This window comes from Podarcis raffonei, chromosome 7, assembly GCF_027172205.1.
Source record: "Podarcis raffonei isolate rPodRaf1 chromosome 7, rPodRaf1.pri, whole genome shotgun sequence".
Taxonomy (NCBI): domain Eukaryota; kingdom Metazoa; phylum Chordata; class Lepidosauria; order Squamata; family Lacertidae; genus Podarcis; species Podarcis raffonei.
In genome coordinates, this window is record NC_070608.1 from 64,903,255 (window position 1) to 64,921,911 (window position 18,657).

At 43.5% G+C, this 18,657-nt stretch overlaps 1 protein-coding gene and 2 long non-coding RNA genes across 9 annotated transcripts in view; 2 read left to right on the plus strand and 1 right to left on the minus strand.

Moving 5' to 3' along the window:
* Positions 1–18,657, plus strand: part of LOC128417819 (uncharacterized) — a 313,698-nt gene that overhangs the window by 271,504 nt on the left and 23,537 nt on the right. The gene's annotated exons all lie outside the window — the stretch shown is intronic.
* LOC128417816 (uncharacterized) lies at positions 513–4,154 on the minus strand. The gene is made up of 3 exons (XR_008331564.1): positions 3,851–4,154; positions 2,865–2,952; positions 513–608 (listed from the first exon to the last, which is right to left on the minus strand). It is a non-coding gene; the product is annotated as an uncharacterized LOC128417816 (long non-coding RNA).
* RPP40 (ribonuclease P/MRP subunit p40) overlaps positions 5,929–18,657 on the plus strand; it is a 36,266-nt gene continuing 23,537 nt past the window's right edge. For 5 of the 7 annotated variants that reach the window (XR_008331557.1, XR_008331558.1, XR_008331561.1 and 2 more), the window contains exons 1-8: positions 5,930–6,128; positions 9,297–9,441; positions 13,036–13,104; positions 13,720–13,815; positions 14,868–14,993; positions 15,874–16,072; positions 16,786–16,920; positions 17,395–17,616. Coding sequence is in view for 1 of the 7 variants with exons in the window: in XM_053396996.1 (XP_053252971.1) it covers positions 6,003–6,128; positions 9,297–9,441; positions 13,036–13,104; positions 13,720–13,815; positions 14,868–14,993; positions 15,874–16,072; positions 16,786–16,920; positions 17,395–17,590 (1,092 nt within the window). In the remaining 6 variants the exon portion in view is untranslated. Of the gene's footprint in view, positions 6,129–9,296; positions 9,442–13,035; positions 13,105–13,719; positions 13,816–14,867; positions 14,994–15,873; positions 16,073–16,785; positions 16,921–17,394; positions 17,814–18,657 lie in introns of those variants that run through there. The other 2 variants (XR_008331563.1, XM_053396996.1) reach the window with 2 other exon arrangements.

Here is an 18,657-nt window from a genome sequence, read left to right on the forward strand (position 1 = left end):
TTCACATATGCGGGCCAAAGTTTGTCTCTGAAAAACAGCATTGAGCTAAACCCTGGCACAAATTAAACCACATGCCAAACTAAGCCTCATGCTGTTATCTAGAATCAGGGCTGTAATCATAGGCACACTTTGGTGTTTGAAACTAATAATGGGATATAGTGAAACTAAACTGAAATATAGCACAGGTTTAGCATTTCCATATTATTTGCAAACAATATTGGAGCAGGAAAAAAAGAACTTAAATCAAAATCACAGCTATCTGAGGTCTATCTAGGCATTATTGCATGCACATTCACTCTATTAAGTTTGCAGCTGGCTTACTCCAGGGAAGTGTGCCTCACAGTGCTTTGGCTTTATGTGAATTTTGTGTCAAGAAGCCAGACAAAATAGAGGACATGCTACACCTGCAGGAAATTCCCTCCTTTGAACAACTAATAAAGGTGAAGAAGTCCTTTCCTTTAAAAAAACACATGCAACTAGAATCTTTAAAAAGCATTTACTACACACAGATACATCCTGTGATAGGCTACTACTCATCCTCCAAAATGGAATTTGGTTCAGAAGTGAACTCCGGAGTATGTTACTTGAGACCAGCCCAATCCACCAATCTGTATGGGGGTGTTAGTTTTAAAGATGTTTCAGTAAATACATGCTACAAAATTAAATCCCTCCAACACAGTAACAAATTGCACACACTCAAGTAGGACAAGATGGTTTCAACAATGGAGTGCATTGTTCAGTAGCCAGCCATGTGTATGTGGTGGATGCCAGACCATATTGTTTTCATTTGAGAAAGTTAGAAATGGATGCCATACTTCAAAAAAGTCATCAGCATCCTGAGAACTGCTCAGTGCCTTTACCTGTCTGTTAACTGTTGCTGTTAAGGGTAGCAATATGAATGCAAATTGTTTTATAGCCCAGACTTAGGCTGGTGAGCTGTCAAAGTACTAGCTAGCTTGCACATGTACAAGCAGCAGCACAGTGGAGGCCATCTTTGCTGCAGCGCAAGATCATGCAGCCCCCATAATTCAAAACATACTGCTTTAAGTTCTCTGAATTTTTGCTTTAGTTCACTTTTACTGATGCTGCTTTATGCACTGAGAACTCCACTGCCCAGATGTTTTGTACCAATATAAATGAGAACAGAGTACAGCTTAGAGATATTTAATTAAATCATAAACGGCAAAATCCTTTGGCAACTAAATTGCCAGTATGAACACTGAAAACCTGAGTATTGCTCTGAGCGTGCAGCCAGAAATTGGATAATTATTTTTCAATCACCTGGGACTACATTGCCATGCTTAATCAAAACTAAATGGAATAAAAGTCAGACTACCCATTTCATTTCCTTCCCAGCAAATTACAGCATATAGTTTACTTTTAAGTCAGCTAATTTGGAAGGATGGCTGGCAAAGAAGAAGAATGTACAATTACACTTCTATCTTGATTACCCACTGCATTGGTAGGTAGGTATTAAAAAAAAACCACCCTAATATTAATGTTGTCACTTTTACATTGTATAGTCTTTCTTTATAAAGATAATAGCCCCGCAAAATCAATAAATGAGAACACGGCTTGGAGAAGAGAGGGCTAACACAAAGCAAATGAAAAGAAATTAATTATAGGTGGTCAGAGGGGAATAAAATAGCAATAGAAAATAACTGCTATATGTAGCAGTTGAAAGAGATGAAGCCCTGAGCATACATCAGACAAAGCCTACATGTTAGATATGCCCCTGAAACCAGTTTGGCACCTGCCTAGTGTGTGCCCTTTCAACTGCCTCCACCCTTACAGTTCCTTAAAAAAATGCCAAGGAAATGAAGAAGCTGGAGCAGCTGGAGGCTGGTACTTTGCATTCCATGGGATGGCAAGAGAGTGAAAGCTGTGCTAAAAGATGATAAAGAGATTGCAGAGAATATAAATGAATGATTTGCATCTGCTTTACAGCAGAAGATATAGGGCAGATCCCACTGCCTGCATTGACATTGCTAAATTACAGCAAACGCAGGTGGCACTGTGGGTTAAATCACAGAGCCTAGGACTTGCCGATCAGAAGTTCAGCGGTTCGAATCCCCACAATGGGGCGAGCTCCCGTAGCTCGGTCCCTGCTCCTGCCCACCTAGCAGTTCAAAAGCACGTCAAAGTGCAAGTAGATAAATAGGTACCTCTCCGGTGGGAAGGTAAACGGCATTTCCATACGCTGCTCTGGTTTGCCAGAAGCGGCTTAGTCATGCTGGCCACATGACCCAGAAGCTGTACGCCGGCTCCCTCGGCCAATAAAGCGAGATGAGCGCCGCAACCCCAGAGTTGGTCACAACTGGACCTAATGGTCAGGGGTCCCTTTACCTTTATAGGACACTAGTAAATGGTCTTGGAGTTTCTAAGGCTGTAGCATTGCTAAAACTAAATGAGATCATAGAAATTCCTAGTATAGAATCGTAGAATTGAAGAGTTGGGAGGGAAGAAAAGGATAATCAAGTCCAACCCTCTGCAATGTAGGAATCTTTTGCACTACATGGAGCTTGAACCCACAACCCTGAAATTAAGAGTCATTACTTAGATATATGTACCTTCATTACTTCTGGAATATATGGCTGCTAGAATGTAGTATAACTACACCATGTACTTCAGGCTTTTATATGAACAACTGTTTGAATGTAACACATAGGTTTCATTTTACCGAAGTAATTGTATGAAAATAATTAGAAGCACAAATGCTTGGAATACTAATATAGCACTCCAAAATGGTACAGTGAAAAATAAAGCATTTAAAGTATAGGAATAAATTTTATATAATTAGATTTTAATTATGCCCTTAATTGCAACAGATTAGTCAGAATGCATGAAAATTAAAATTACATTACCCTTTAATTCAGTTTTCTGCTCTGTGCTGCAATCTGATATACTTCTTAGTATTCAAGCAGTAAGAAAGCCGTAAGAATGTGCCCGTGGCTGAAAAATACACAGAGGAAGTACTTGGCATATATAACAATGTTAGTAAGTAAATAGAATCCTTTCAAAATCATCATTTTAGGCAATAGCCTTCCCTAATGCTGAGGCTCCAGTCTACATTGGCTACTGTTACTGATGTTAGTCACAGAGGAGGAAACAGACAATATTGATTTGGACAGGGGCCACAGCACAGGGGAAAGGCTTACACATACATACACCATGGTATTATTATTATTAATATACTGCTATACCATGGCCACAATCCAAATCAGGATTTTCTGTTGCAGTTTTTGTTATAAAGTTCAATGAGTGCCTTTTGTTTAATTATCAAACTATCTCACAGCCAACATAAACTACCAGTACTTCACATGGTTGTTGTGGGACTAAATGAGACAAAAATCCTAACACATTTCATACGCATAGAGGACAATCCTAAGGCAAGATCCACCAGGAGGAGGAGCTTAGGCTGCAGTAGATCTCTGTCTCAGCTGACTGATTCCCAACTCAGCTTGGTCATGTGACCTAGCAACCTAACACACAACATTTTTAAGGGCTTGTTTTCCCTTTGCCAGGCTTAGGCAGAACAGCAGCTCTACTGCTGAATAGCATTTGGATCTGGTGTAACTTTATGCTAGCTTAATTTACACCAGCTTGCTTTACACCAGATTCTTGTGCACAGAATTGCTCCCACAAAGTGTTATATAAATGCCAATAGTTACAGCTTATTTATTTTTACCCTATATTTCCTATAACCTTTGTTGAGATGCTCCATGAAAAATATTATTCCCTTTTGTTGTCACATATGAAAATATGTGCAACAGTTACTTGGTAACTCCTGCCTCAACCAGTATCCACAAACATTAAGTATAGTGTTCTTCTGCTGTTAAGATGCAATTACCTGGAACACTTTGCTTATCTCTCCTGAGAGAACATGTCTTAGTCACGTATAAAAGAGACATTGATTGGAGATGTAACTTCAGAAGAAAGAGCTGAGTTTGGCAGGCAGGCAAATCATCGATTTGTCACGTTCTTGTCCTTCAGCGTCTTCTAAAATGATCAGAGTGGCATAATCTTATTTTACTCCAACAGCCCCATGTTAGGCTTATGTGATCCAAAGAGGTTAACGAATAGGGTTTTAACTTGCTTCCGGTTTCGAAAGTTGCCCTATGCCCATTGGCTGTCTTTCCTCAGTATTATTCTCTCCCCTTAGCAAACTCATGACTGAACAGAATCCAGCAATTGCATATTGCCAAGACTACTTTTGGTCTAACATGTATGTAAAACAATACGCTAGGTGCTGTACGGAACAGAATGGTGCATTTATTGTGCAGGGGACTTAAGTTTCAATAGGCTGGACAACGATTTACAAGGGAAGGGAGCGCTGCAGTCGTACGGTAAGAAAGGTCCCCAAGTCACATTTGAACAGAAATAGCCGTGTTTCCATCTGTGTTATAAGAGGCCCAAGATATACACACACACCTAGGCATGATGGACATGAGGTAAAGGTAAAGGGACCCCTGACCATTAGGTCCAGTCGTGACTGACTGGTTGCACGCTCATCTCGCTCTATAGGCCGAGGGAGCCGGCGTTTGTCCGCAGACAGCTTCCAGGTCATGTGGCCAGCATGACTAAGCCGCTTCTGGCGAACCAGAGCAGCACACAGAAACACCGTTTACCTTCCCACCGGAGCGGTCCCTATTTATCTACTTGCACTTTGACGTGCTTTCGAACTGCTAGGTTGGCAGGAGCAGGGACCGAGCAACGGGAGCTCACCCCGACACGGGGATTTGAACTGCCGAGGATTTGAACCGCCGACCTTCTGATCGGCAAGTCCTAGGTTCTGTGGTTTAACCCACAGCGCCACCCGCGTCCCCTACCCATGAGGTAGGTGGATGGAAATACCGTAATTTGAAATGCAACCCTAGGCACCAGATCGACACATGCAGGGATATTATAAAGCTGATGAGTGCTGAAGTTCTAACATGGGATGAATAAGTTCCAGCCGCTCAGCCCTGCTCCATTTCCTCAGTGGACCTGGGAAGGAGCTGTTGCAACCGCCTCCAGAAAAGAAAGGCTGCTACCATCAATGCATCAACCAGCTAAGGGACCAGCTGAAAACCTGCCTTTTTGTAGCTGCAATACTGACCTGTGTATTGGGAAACCCAACAGAATATTGGCATGGCGTACCATTTTGTTATTATGTTTCATCATCATCATTAAGTAAATTTATATGCCACCCTTCACCTGAAGAACATAAAAATACAACATGAGAACACAAAATACATGCGGATACGAGAATAAAACAAAACCAATAACCCCTTCCAACAAACTGGCCATATAATGAACTTTCAATGCAAGCCAGCTAAAAGTTTCGGAGATGTGGGCACGCTTATTAGCTCTGAAAAATTCCCATATGGTCAGCTTTCCAGATTCTGGGCCCTTTTTAATGGCGTTTTCACCACAAATGAGTGCACTCTTGTAATTTTCAGCCTTTTATTCAAATGTAACTCCGTTCAGCTCAAGACCCCTGAGCCTTATTGTGCATAGGGCAAAGCGCAAATAAATGCCCTGAAAGGTTATATCATCACTATGAGGTCATTAGAGAAAAAAAGTTTCATTTTCAGTTGTGTTCTTTTCGCATTGCGACTTCCCCTGAGTCAACTACAGTCACACTGAACTATAATATAATATAATATATAATATAATATATTTTTGATTAATTAATGAATGAATTTGTGTTTTCACGAGTCCCATGATTGACTCTGAAGGGCTTTTATTTCTTTCCTCGGCACCCAGCCGCTTCCCTCTCTCAACCGTCCCTCAAACCAAAATCAAGCGCGGGCAACCTTTGTAAAGCGACGGCGATAGCGCTTCCCTAACAGTGAGCGCGCATGCGCGTACCTCCTCCCCTCCGCCCCTTTTTCCCAACCCACAGACCGCCTCCCTTACGAACGTGTGACGTCTTATGCCCCGCCTTCCTTTTATTGGCCGGCTTCAGCTTCCTCGGCGCGCGCGCGGCCGCTTGGAAAGGGAACGCGGCGCGGCGCGGCATGTTCGCCCCGCTGAGGTGGCTCCGCGAGGGGCCCCGTCACGTGCTGGTGTGCGAGGGGAGCCACGTGCGGCACGAGCGGTCCCGCCACGCGACCCGCGTGCGAGATCACGCCTTCAACTGCCAGGTGAGTGGGGGGGGGTGAGAGTGCGGGTAGCGGTTCCCCCTGAGGAGAATCCTGAGCGCCTCAAGTCTGTGCGAACTTCGCTGGTGGCTTCCGAGGGATGAGGTGGTTCAGGATTGCACCGCCTCACTGACTTCCACGGGTGTATCTGCGATTACTGGTGTGGCGAATGGCCGTTTCTTAAAAGCCTTTATGTAAAATTGAAATTCCTAGGCGGTGCTTGCTGAGTTTCATGGCCATGTGGCAGTGATAAAAGTGGCGAATTACTGAAATGCGTGGCAACTTCTAGCGTCCTGCTCCTTCTAAGGCTATAGGGCAGGGTTTTGTTTTAATTTTTGGCCATGTAGCTGTTAAGGCTTCAATACCAAAGCAGTTCCTCCCTCTATTGATTTATCCATCCTGATAAGGGGGGAGAGTGTTCCTTGCTTACTATTTTGTGGCTTTCTTTTCCCCCCAAAAAGTTTTTATTGATTTTCACAACATTATAAACAGACACATAAAACAAACATAAATCGTAACCTTATTAAAAATTACACTTATTAACATTATTAAGTGACTTCCTTGCTTCCCCTTGGTTGAATTTCATTGCATGTCCTTTTAACGGTTTTCCAAATCGTAGTTCTTAAAATTACTATTCTGTGGCTTTCTGATTGGTCCTACCTAATTCTTTCTTTCTTTTTCTTTCTTTCTTTCTTTCTTTCTTTCTTTCTTTCTGGAAAAAAAGGTGAGGGAATTCACCACGAAGTAAGTTTGTTTGTGGGCTCCCACCGCCACAGAAGTGGCTAAACGTAAGATGTGATTAATAAACACAGGCAAACAATGATCTGGATTATTAATAGCCTCAGCTTTATTGATTACAGGTGTAGGCAATCTATATTTGGCTCAGGCATTGGGTGTATATCTGTTCCAGCCCCTCCCCCCAGACAAAAATAATAATTATTTAATTTTAGAAAGGTAAGGGAATTCAGTTTCCCCAAGTTCCTGCTCAAACCCCCCCCCCCTGGACACAACAATTCTTTTCAAAATAAAATAGCATATTACCCAGTGCCATAGCTGCGGGAGAGGGGGGGAGCAGCTCCTTTTTTTGCCCCAGGTAAAGCTTCCCAGGGGCATCATTGAGGCTCCCAGCCTGTGTGTGTGTGCACAAATGTGTGTGGGGGTTGTGCAAAACTAGGTCTTTGACCTGAGTGAAATAAAGCCTAGTTTTGTCCCGTGTTACCCCTTAACTGTAACCTACCTGTTCCTCTGCTCAGCTAATTTAGTAGGTTTTGAGATGCATATGTATCTAGTATTCAGACAGGATTGAGAAACAGCTTCTCTAGATATGACATTGTTTTTGCTGCTGTGTAAGTAGCAATACATCATTCTTGCTCCACTACATCGCTGCCATTTGGCCTGAGGTTTTGTTTTTTTAATATCAAATGGTGCCAGTTGGCTGCAAAATATGTGCCCGTGGACACACACCTCTGCCAACTGAATATAGTGTTTTATGCATTGGGTGAAATGTACCATTCTCCACAAATGCTTATGCCACAATACATATGTTAGTTATTTAAGGGACTTGCAAGACTGTATTGCTTTTGCTGCAATACACTAATAGTTTCAGACAGTATCTTTAACAACGTAGTGTTTATTTAACGTTTCTATCTCATGAGGCACTTAGAACAGCATTTTAAAAACTCAACCCATTCAAGACTGTATTATTTATTCAGTCTCTAACCAACTTACATATAAAATTAAAAACCAACCAGCATGTTATACTAAAGAACAGCGCCAACACACCCATCCAATGAAATTAAAAAGAACAAAACATAAAACAGATTAAAAGCCACCAGTGTCAATTTTATTCTGTAACACAATCCAAAATCATGGCTTCAATAAGCACATACTTAAAACAGAATATGGGCCAAACTAGATGTGACACACAGTTGCATGGCTATGAGTTTAAAGATAGCTTCACTCACCACCCTTACATGAGCCTTTTGTTCTAAAAATCAGACAAGAGTGGGGTCGACCCACGTTTAAACACATCGGCCTATCACATCATATCTAACTTGGCCCTTAGTTTTAAAACCTAAAAGTATCTTGGCACATCACTATGAAGCTACTGTATTATTTAATTTTTTGCTGGTTTCAAGTTTAAAATTCTACTGAGGGTTGTGCAAAGAATAAAATATTCCCTGACAGAATGGTTTAACTGTCTAACAGACATAACACTAAAGGGCTTATGAGACAGTGGAGGGAAAAGGGAAAGTATGGATTAAATTAAAGCTTAATACCAACAGTATAATGTATTTAGTACTCACTGCCTTGCAGGATATCTTCAGGAGTGGAGTCCCTTAGCTAGATGGATGGCATCTTGTATGCCTCCTTCTGACAACTGCAGCCAAGCTGGTGCTAAATGTATTGCTTTCCTTTTCTTTGGACAACATCAGCAGGCTGGGGGGATCATGTAGTTTGGGCAGCCTAGGACTTCCATACCCACTGCCCAAGCTTGAACCCCAGAGTGGTCACTTCAGTTCTGCTAACACAGTGAAAACAACAGAGGAGGCAGCAGCTACAAGTTACCAGGCTCTGCAGCCACAGCAGGCGCTGTGATTCTCCAGCAGTTTAACTTCATCCCCAGAGGCACACTCCATTGTCTCTTGAGACAGATGGATGTCATCAACAACAAAAATTATTTAGGCATGTAACGGGGACATATCAGATGTGGCCTTTTGTATCCAGTCCATATTGCTTGTAGAGCTACAGTTTTCCTCTTGCATGCTTTCCGTAGGGAGGAGGGGATACTTGTGGCCCTACAGATGTTGGAGAACTCCAAACTTCCATCAGTCCCAGATACTTTCTTGCAAACATTTGTAAATGTGTAGAGATAGCTTGTAGCGGTGTTCAGCCTGAACAAGCCTACAAACAGTATACCTAACACAGGAATGCTGGGAGAATAAAGGAGGATAAATCCTTGTCATCTTGACTTTCTTGGTACAAATGCACAAGTATTTGGGTACTAACTGTTCATAATAGGTTAAAAACACTTATTTGTTTGAGATATTATTTAATATAAAACAGCCAGCATTGTATTAATGTTTATCTGTGGAGCTGTGTAAAAGATATTTTGCAGTGTTTATCAATGATTGTAATACCTAATTTATATCCCAAATGTTCTCTGAATAGGTGTCTTTTTTTATCCCTGACTGTGGAGCAGTTCCAGAAGCACTAAAAAATACAGTTGCAGATATTGGGCAGTACTACTTGGTGAAGAATTTGTCACTTCATGAATTAGTTACGCAGGAATTTATTAACACATTTGTGAAGAAAGGTAAGCAACCATTGAAATAAATAAGAAAGCATGACTGAAACTCTGTTTCATAAAGGTGGATTGTAATGAATTTAAGGAAAATATTTGGCTCCTGAAGGATTTTTGAAGAGAAGCACCTTAGAAAAATTGGGCGTTATTGTTTGTTTTTGCTTTTTGGCATTTCGTTCAGTTGTAACAGCCTCTGCTTAGTTTGGCTCTAATATTGTGTCCAATATAATGGTTCTGAGGGTTTTGAGTGCACTGGTGCCTTGTCTTCTGGCTGCAGGAGTTTTTTTGTTTGTTTGTTTTTTTGCTGCAGTAGATGTTGAAAGCTAGGTGTTGTAATCCTTGATTGCAGTATTTTCTTGTGATGTTAATAAAAGTAAAGGTAAAAGGTAAAGGACTCCTGGACAGTTAAGTCTAATCAAAGATGAATATGGGGTGTGGTGGTCATCTCACTTTCAGGCCAAGGGACCTGGTGTTTGTCCACAGACAGCTTTCCAGGTCATGTGGCCAGCATGACTAAACTGCTTCCGGTGCAGTGGGACACGGTGACGAATGCCAGAGTGCACGGAAACACCCTTTACCTTCCTGCCACAGCAGGATCTATTTATCTACTTGCACTGGTGTGCTTTCGAATTGGTAGGTTTGCAGAAGCTGGGATAGAGCAGCAGGATAGAGCAACCCCATCACACAGATTCAAACTGCTGACCTTCCATTCGGCAAGCCCAAGAGGCTCAGTGGTTTAGACCACAGCGCCACCCATGTCCCTTTACCTTTACATTTTTACTAGAAGTACCGTATTTTTCGCTCTATAGGACGCACTTTTCCCCCTCCAAAAATGAAGGGGAAATGTGTGTGCGTCCTATGGAGCGAATGCAGGCTCCCTGGCTTCAGCGATAGCATGGCAAAGCCTCCGAAGCCTGCGCTCCGGAGGCTTTGCGTTGCTTCCGCTGAAGCCAGGAGAGTCTGCTCTTTGAGGCTGGCGGTGGGGAAAGCAGCGCTTCCCCCATCGCCAGCCCCAGAGGATGGGGGGCAGCAGGAAGGCGCGCAACGCCTTCCCGCTACTCTCCAACCCGGCTTCGAGGCTGGCGGTGGGGAAAAAAGCGCTTCCCCCATCGCCAGCCCCAGAGGATGGGGGGCAGCAGGAAGGCGTGCGACGCCTTCCCGCTACTCTCCAACCCGGGTTTGAGGCTGGCGGTGGGGAAAGCAGCGCTTCCCCCATCGCCAGCCCCAGAGATTGGGGGGCAGCGGGAAGGCAGCGATGCCTTCCCGCTACTCTCCAACCCGGGTTGGAGGCTGGCGGTGGGGAAAGCAGCGCTTCCCCCATCGCCAGCCCCAGAGATTGGGGGGCAGCGGGAAGGCAGCGATGCCTTCCCGCTACTCTCCAACCCGGGTTGGAGGCTGGCGGTGGGGAAAGCAGCGCTTCCCCCATCGCCAGCCCCAGAGATTGGGGGGCAGCGGGAAGGCGTGCGACGCCTTCCCGCTACTCTCCAACCCGGGTTGGAGGCTGGCGGTGGGGAAAGCAGCGCTTCCCCCATCGCCAGCCCCAGAGATTGGGGGGCAGCGGGAAGGCAGCGACGCCTTCCCGCTACTCTCCAACCCGGGTTGGAGGCTGGCGGTGGGGAAAGCAGCGCTTCCCCCATCGCCAGCCCCAGAGATTGGGGGGCAGCGGGAAGGCAGCGATGCCTTCCCGCTACTCTCCAACCCGGGTTGGAGGCTGGCGGTGGGGAAAGCAGCGCTTCCCCCATCGCCAGCCCCAGAGGATGGGGGGCAGCAGGAAGGCGCGCAACGCCTTCCCGCTACTCTCCAACCCGGCTTCGAGGCTGGCGGTGGGGAAAAAAGCGCTTCCCCCATCGCCAGCCCCAGAGATTGGGGGGCAGCGGGAAGGCAGCGATGCCTTCCCGCTACTCTCCAACCCGGGTTGGAGGCTGGCGGTGGGGAAAGCAGCGCTTCCCCCATCGCCAGCCCCAGAGATTGGGGGGCAGCGGGAAGGCGTGCGACGCCTTCCCGCTACTCTCCAACCCGGGTTGGAGGCTGGTGGTGGGGAAAGCAGCGCTTCCCCCATCGCCAGCCCCAGAGATTGGGGGGCAGCGGGAAGGCAGCGATGCCTTCCCGCTACTCTCCAACCCGGGTTGGAGGCTGGCGGTGGGGAAAGCAGCGCTTCCCCCATCGCCAGCCCCAGAGATTGGGGGGCAGCGGGAAGGCAGCGACGCCTTCCCGCTACTCTCCAACCCGGGTTGGAGGCTGGCGGTGGGGAAAGCAGCGCTTCCCCCATCGCCAGCCCCAGAGATTGGGGGGCAGCGGGAAGGCAGCGATGCCTTCCCGCTACTCTCCAACCCGGGTTGGAGGCTGGCGGTGGGGAAAGCAGCGCTTCCCCCATCGCCAGCCCCAGAGATTGGGGGGCAGCGGGAAGGCAGCGATGCCTTCCCGCTACTCTCCAACCCGGGTTGGAGGCTGGCGGTGGGGAAAGCAGCGCTTCCCCCATCGCCAGCCCCAGAGATTGGGGGGCAGCGGGAAGGCAGCGATGCCTTCCCGCTACTCTCCAACCCGGGTTGGAGGCTGGCGGTGGGGAAAGCAGCGCTTCCCCCATCGCCAGCCCCAGAGGATGGGGGGCAGCAGGAAGGCGCGCAACGCCTTCCCGCTACTCTCCAACCCGGCTTCGAGGCTGGCGGTGGGGAAAAAAGCGCTTCCCCCATCGCCAGCCCCAGAGATTGGGGGGCAGCGGGAAGGCGTGCGACGCCTTCCCGCTACTCTCCAACCCTCCTGTGGGCTTTTGGGGGAGATGGGGGAATTCCCCCACCTCCCGCAAAAGCAGGCAAAAGCCAGGCGCTCTTTAAAGGGGCTCCGTGGCTTCTGCTGGCTTTTCTAGGAGGTGGGGGAATTCCCCCACCTCCTAGAAAAGCCCGCAGGAGCCGCGCACCCTTTAAAGAGCGAGCGGCTCTTGGGGGCTTTTCCCCAAGGAGGGAGAAGGGACTGACTGGCCGCGTCAGTCCCTTCTCCCTCCTGCGGGCTTTTGGGGGAGATGGGGGAATTCCCCCACCTCCCGCAAAAGCAGGCAAAAGCCGTGCGCTCTTTAAAGGGGCTGCACGGCTTTGCTGGCTTTTCTAGGAATTCCCCCACCTCCTAGAAAAGCCCGCAGGAGCCGCACAGCCTTTAAAGAGCGAGCGGTTCTTGGGGGCTTTTCCCCAAGGAGGGAGAAGGGACTGACGGGCCGTTTCAGTCCCTTCTCCCTCCTGGTCGAAAAGCCCGCAGGAGTCACGCGGGGCTCCTGTGGGCTTTTGCGGGAGGTGGGGGAATTCTGCCACCTCCCGCAAAAGCAGGGAGAAGGTCTTGGAGTAGCGCACAGGCTGCGTGCAGCCTGTCCACTGCTCCCAGAGCTGGGGGGGGGAATCATATTTTTTCCTTGATTTCCCCCCCTGAAAACTACGTGCGTCCTATGGTCCGGTGCGTCCAATCGTGCGAAAAATACGGTAACATCACAACAAGTAGAAGTGGCATTCCCAGATTAGTTTAACTATTGCAGTTTCTTTGAAGAGCATGATATTAGTTTTTGTTTGTTTGTTTTTATTATAACGACTTTAAAAAAAAAATTAAAGTCTTTCTGTGTTTTAGGTTCATGTTATGCTCTTACGTATAAAACAAGGATTGACCAAGACAATACAGCTGCTTTGCTACCAACAGGTATGATATCATGCTGAAAACAAATAGATTTAGCATTTTTCAAATTTTATAGTACTAAAAAGTATCATTCAGTTCAGTTGACTAGCTAGTGGTCTATAGAAGCTGTGTGTGTGTGCCCACAGAAGAGAGAGGGGGATGTAATTCATATACTCACCTGGCCCAAAGATCATGTTTTTAGGTAGAAAATCTAGTGTGCATATTTGTACTTCTCAACACACATATAAGAAAATGTGCAACTAAGGTATCTCGGGCCTAGTCTTGATTAACATTGCCTTTTATTCTCTTTTTGAGGATTAAGGGTTGTAAGACCCAGGCCTCAAAGCATATAGACCTATGTCTACAGCCTTCACATCATATTGTATGCCAGTACACATAGGCAATCCTTAGCCGAGTAAGTGTATGAAGCACTCCACAGAATGTGTATACGTAACAAGCTGCTTTCTAAAATAGAGTAGAAAATGAGAATCAATGTAGTTGATCCCTGTTATCTTCTGGTAATAACAGTTCACAATTTTAATTCAGCGTTATTAGTTCATTTTGTGTTTGTGTTTTTACTTTGTAGTATGTATTAAGAAGTTGGAAAATATGATTACTTGCAATTATTTTTGTTTATAGGCAAATTAATTATATCAGTAGACAAGGATACTTATGAAGAGCTTGGACTGCAAGGCCGTCCTTCTCTGTATTCTGGTAAAAAGCCGATGAGATACAGTAAGTACCTATTTATTAGATAACACCTCACTTCTTTCCAGTTCTTGGCTTTCTTATGAATATAGGACATCATACCCTCAGCTTTTGAGGTTTGGAATTTGAATTGGATTCTGCTTGAATAAACAGATTTGCCCCCTACAGATCAATTTTCCTGATCAAGCAAGGGAAATACTTAAATAAGTAGTTCTCAACACATGTAGTTTGTGCAGATGAATGTGCCTACTTCAATGTGCATCCCTATTTATATATTAATACTCAACTCATTAGACAGCCCTCCTAGTGGTGCAGCAATAAAATTGCTAGCTCATTTGCAAAGCTAAGCAGGATCCAGTATGATTTCAAGTTGGATGGAAGACCACGTATTGAGTGTGATGCATTGCAGAGTGTTGGACTAGATGACCCTCGGGGTCCCTTCCAACTCTACAGTTCTATGATTCTATGGCTCGGTCTGCCTTTTGATACAGACTAGGATACTTATTCCCATCTTGGGCCAGTAAACGTTGTGTGGAACTAGAGATGAGTTGAGGTCAGTATTCATTACCGGCTTGTTTCAGGGATCAATTCACAGTGCTTTAATGGCATGTACAATCTGAGATCAATATATATCACAGGGCACATGCTCCTATTCAAACTCCTCAGAGTCTCAAAACGTGCTAGTGAGGCCTTGTTGTAAAACCCTTCCTCTAGGGAGGTAAGGTTATTCTCTCCTAGGAGCAGGACTTTTTTGTGTGGCTCCTGTGGAATGCTCTTCCTGAGGAAGTCTGCATGTCTCCTGGTTTCATTTTGTAGTCAGGTGAAAATACCTTAATTCCATCAGGCATCTGGGGATTAGTGAAGATTCTAAATGTTTTCTTATGGAATTTTTTTTCTCTCTCTGTTGAAACATGGTCTATAAATACTGTAAATAATGAATACCTGGTGTATAGTCATTAACGTTTTTTATCACAATGTTTAGCTTCTTTTTAGAAAGAGTACCTACTTAGTTATCCAGGTGGCATAAGATTTACTGATACTATGTTCACATCAAAATTTATGCTTTCTTTTTTTAATAGTTATTACTGTTGACTTGACTGATTCAACCTTCAGTCCTGATAGTAAGAAATACAACAGAGTGATCTGGGCCTTGAAGGAAAAAATGCCACTAGAGTTTGATTTCTTGATGGCTTGGCACCAAACAGGTAACAGCACGTTAACCATAAAAGGAAATGGCGGAAGACATACATTATAAATACCATTCTATTCTGAAGGCTGATTCTGGTGTTTTTACATGTGACTGATAGGTGTCTATACACATTTAAGGTGCATGAAAATGTAATATAGGAAGGGTAATCTGTCTGTCAGGAGAGCCCCTTGTTTGGCAAGACTGCAGACCTTAGTTTGGGAAGTGCACGTCTTTTCTAAGAAATGGGGTTTCTTTTATGCAATAGGCTGGAATGCTTAGGCATCGAAAATAGAACTAAATTTGTGGGAGATGATAGTACATATTAGACACCAAAAACAATGGATTTTTTTGGTTTTGGAGAAATCAGTAAATGAGTGAGTACATATATAAATATTTTAAATGTACAGAAGAAGAAGAAGAAGAAGAAGAAGAAGCATTATCATACAAATAATCCTTAAACATTGTGTGGATGGGATAAGAGTGTATTAGAATTATGACCTTGTGCACTCCCTAATTTGCAATTATTTTTTCCTGTATTCTTGCATTTTTCCAATAATTTCATTTTTCAGTTTAAGCCTCTAATAATGTTGATCATGCAAATTCCAGCAAAGTGGCACAGTCTGGTTGCTCTCCTAAGTGCTAAATGGATCTGAAAGTATACTTTTTATCCTAAAAGGAATGTGACAACTTGTGGGATTAAGAGGAGGAGGTTGGAAATCTTAGGCTCTGGCATGGCATAGATAAACAGTAGATTTAATTTCGACACTGTATTTCACTAAATCTATCTTTCCAAATTGCATACAATCATAAAAGAGTTTGAATAGTGTGGAAAAAAATGCTCCTTTTAAAGTCTGCTTCTTTTTTTTAACTTTTGGGGTGTGTTGTTTGCATTCAAGGATCAGAAGAATCAAGTTTGATGTCATACTTTTCCAAAAACCAAATACAGGCCCTTCAGCCAAAAATAACATTCAGCACATTAAGAAATGTGCAGTGTCCAGTTCTGGAAAGCAATAAATTGGAAGGAGAGCCAGAAACAGCATGCAGTGCTCAGGAATTATTTGAATGGCTAGGTGCCATTTTCACTCACACTGACTTGTAAGTATCTGTTGCTTGTTGTAAGTATATATATCCAACTATTTTTCTTCAAAAGAAACCCAATTGGCTTAACATCAAATTACACACACACACACACACACACACACACACACACACAAGTATTAAAAATAGTAGGAAAAACATCACTATAAAATGGCAAAACCCATCATATTTTCAAAATGAAAGGAACAGCCAAGCAAAAGGAGGAGTATCCACAACACAAGACATCCACTTTCAGGCATCTATTGAAGTCCTTTTTCTGCCGACAGAGCCAAGCCGCTGGTTAAACTTCCCTGCCATTTTAATGATTATTTTCTATTGTTTTTATTGTCTTTTGTGTTTTATTATGCTTGTATAAATTGTTGTACACCGCCTTGATATTTTAAGTGATTTGGTGGTATATAAATATTTTTATAAATAAAAATTGTTTAGACACTGTAGTGCATAATGTCATTTGGATAGTTATTACCATATCTAGGTTATTAAAAAGTAAGCTGAGTTTTTCTGCTGAACATCACTGTTGTCCACAGATCTCAAAGGGCACTGACACAATGGGAATTGTACATGACAATTTACTAAATGGATTTTGTCCAGTGAAAGGGGAAATTATTCAGCACTTGGTGATTTAGCTGCATGGTGCACAAGCAGAATAATTATTTAGCAGTCGGAATGTTAAAATACTAAAAGAGTCTTGCATATGTTCTTTTTTGCAGAGAAAATACATCTTCTAGTTTCTTATCAACATATTCATGTCCTCAACCGAGCACAACAGTAGAACAAGCTTTGTTGTGTACAATAACAGGCTTTATACTTCCAGAGAAGATAATTCATTTGTTTGAACAAATATGGTAAGCAGTTAGCTATACAATCTGTCCTATTTAGCATGTTATAACTACACCTGGAGTTGATCAAATTGAGCCCTAAACACACAACAGCATAAATACCACTGAACTGACTTCTGAATATACATGCATTGGGTTGCACTGCACGTGTGTTCATGCAAAACTGTATACAATATTATATTGGTTTCAGTGTTTTTCCAATCATTTCATTCACAGCCAATTTCAGGGAGGGGAGTGCAGCGGGGAGCCCTGTTACACAAGCAGAAGTCCTTGTGCAGGGTTTCCACTGATGGTGCTGGTTAGCTGAATCCCTCCCTGTGTGTTTATTTGAACAATCTTATGTACATGCTCTTTGTCAATAAGACTTATTTCTCTGTATATATCCATAAGATCAAGCTGTTTGCTTGAACAGCTATGATCTAACTCTTGCAAAGCTTAATATAATTTATAGTTTTGCTTCTCTTTTCCTCCCCACAACAGTTCCTATTTTGAAGAACCAAAGTTGGCTCACTGGATATCTCTCATTGTTCATGGCTTTGCTGACAGCCCTGTTTCCTGGAAAGAAAGTGAACATGGTTTCCTAAAAGGCGGGGAGAATTTATACAACTTCGTAATTTTTAGGAGCTTGGACTACTGGCTTCAAATGGCAGTTGGAGCATATGATGATTGTCCTTAAATAATGACTACTGAAGGCATTCAAAGGTGTTGTATTATAAAATAGGCATTTTTGTAAAATTATAAAAAATATACCCTTTAAAAGGGTAAGTTATCTGGCTTGAAATCAAACACAAAGGTGAAATGATTTTCATCTTAATTATTTTCTTTTTAAAATTAGTTGTATATTTAAGTGTGTGTGTTTGTAAGGGTTTAAAAAATATAGTTAACGTTTGAGCTTTAAATTTGCAGCCATAAAAAATGTTGGTTTGAAGTTGGTTTAAAATCCTGCTATGGAAACAATGATATGTAAATAAAAACATTTATTCTACCTTTTGGAGAAAAATGTTTTGAATTTACGTAAGAAGTTGCAGAAGCAACAATTATTAGACTTTGCTCTTACCAAGGTGACAGTTAGTAGGAAGGATTGTACCAGTTCCTAGAGCCAGCATATCGGTACAACTAGAACCCTTGCCTTATCAGAGACACCCATATCAATTCCTTTTCCTAGCCCCTTGTGCTACACAGCTGTGCTGTCTTTTTTATTGATCTGTGTGTGTGAATTCTAATTACAACAAAATACCATTGGAAATTACTAAGAATAAAATGACATTTATATAATGGGAGGCTACTTTGCAACGTGTCTGCTGCTTGTATCATGGGAACCATTTTTTTAATTTCCCATGATCCAATGAAATGACTGCAATAAAACACAGCTGAACTTACTGGATGAAGAATTGGGAGTTTACCAGCAGCTGTGATAGTTGGGTGGAGATCTGGTAAACAGCATTACTACTATAATGGAAATGGTTGCTAGGACAAGATCTTGTATGGTGCCATCCAACACTCTGACGGTAAACTCCTGTGAGTAGAAAGGTAAAACTGATGCTTACTTTCTAGGTTTACCAAATTGTGACCTACTCCCAGTGCCTCTTGTTATAATAATTTCAGGTCAGCAAGATTTTCAGGTGCCTCAAGTCCCTATTCAATCTTGCGCCATCTTGTCTGTTAGGAAGCAGAACTAGAGTCCTTTAATTTAATACTTAGAGGTTCCTTTTATATCATAACTCTTACAAGGTGATCATAAAT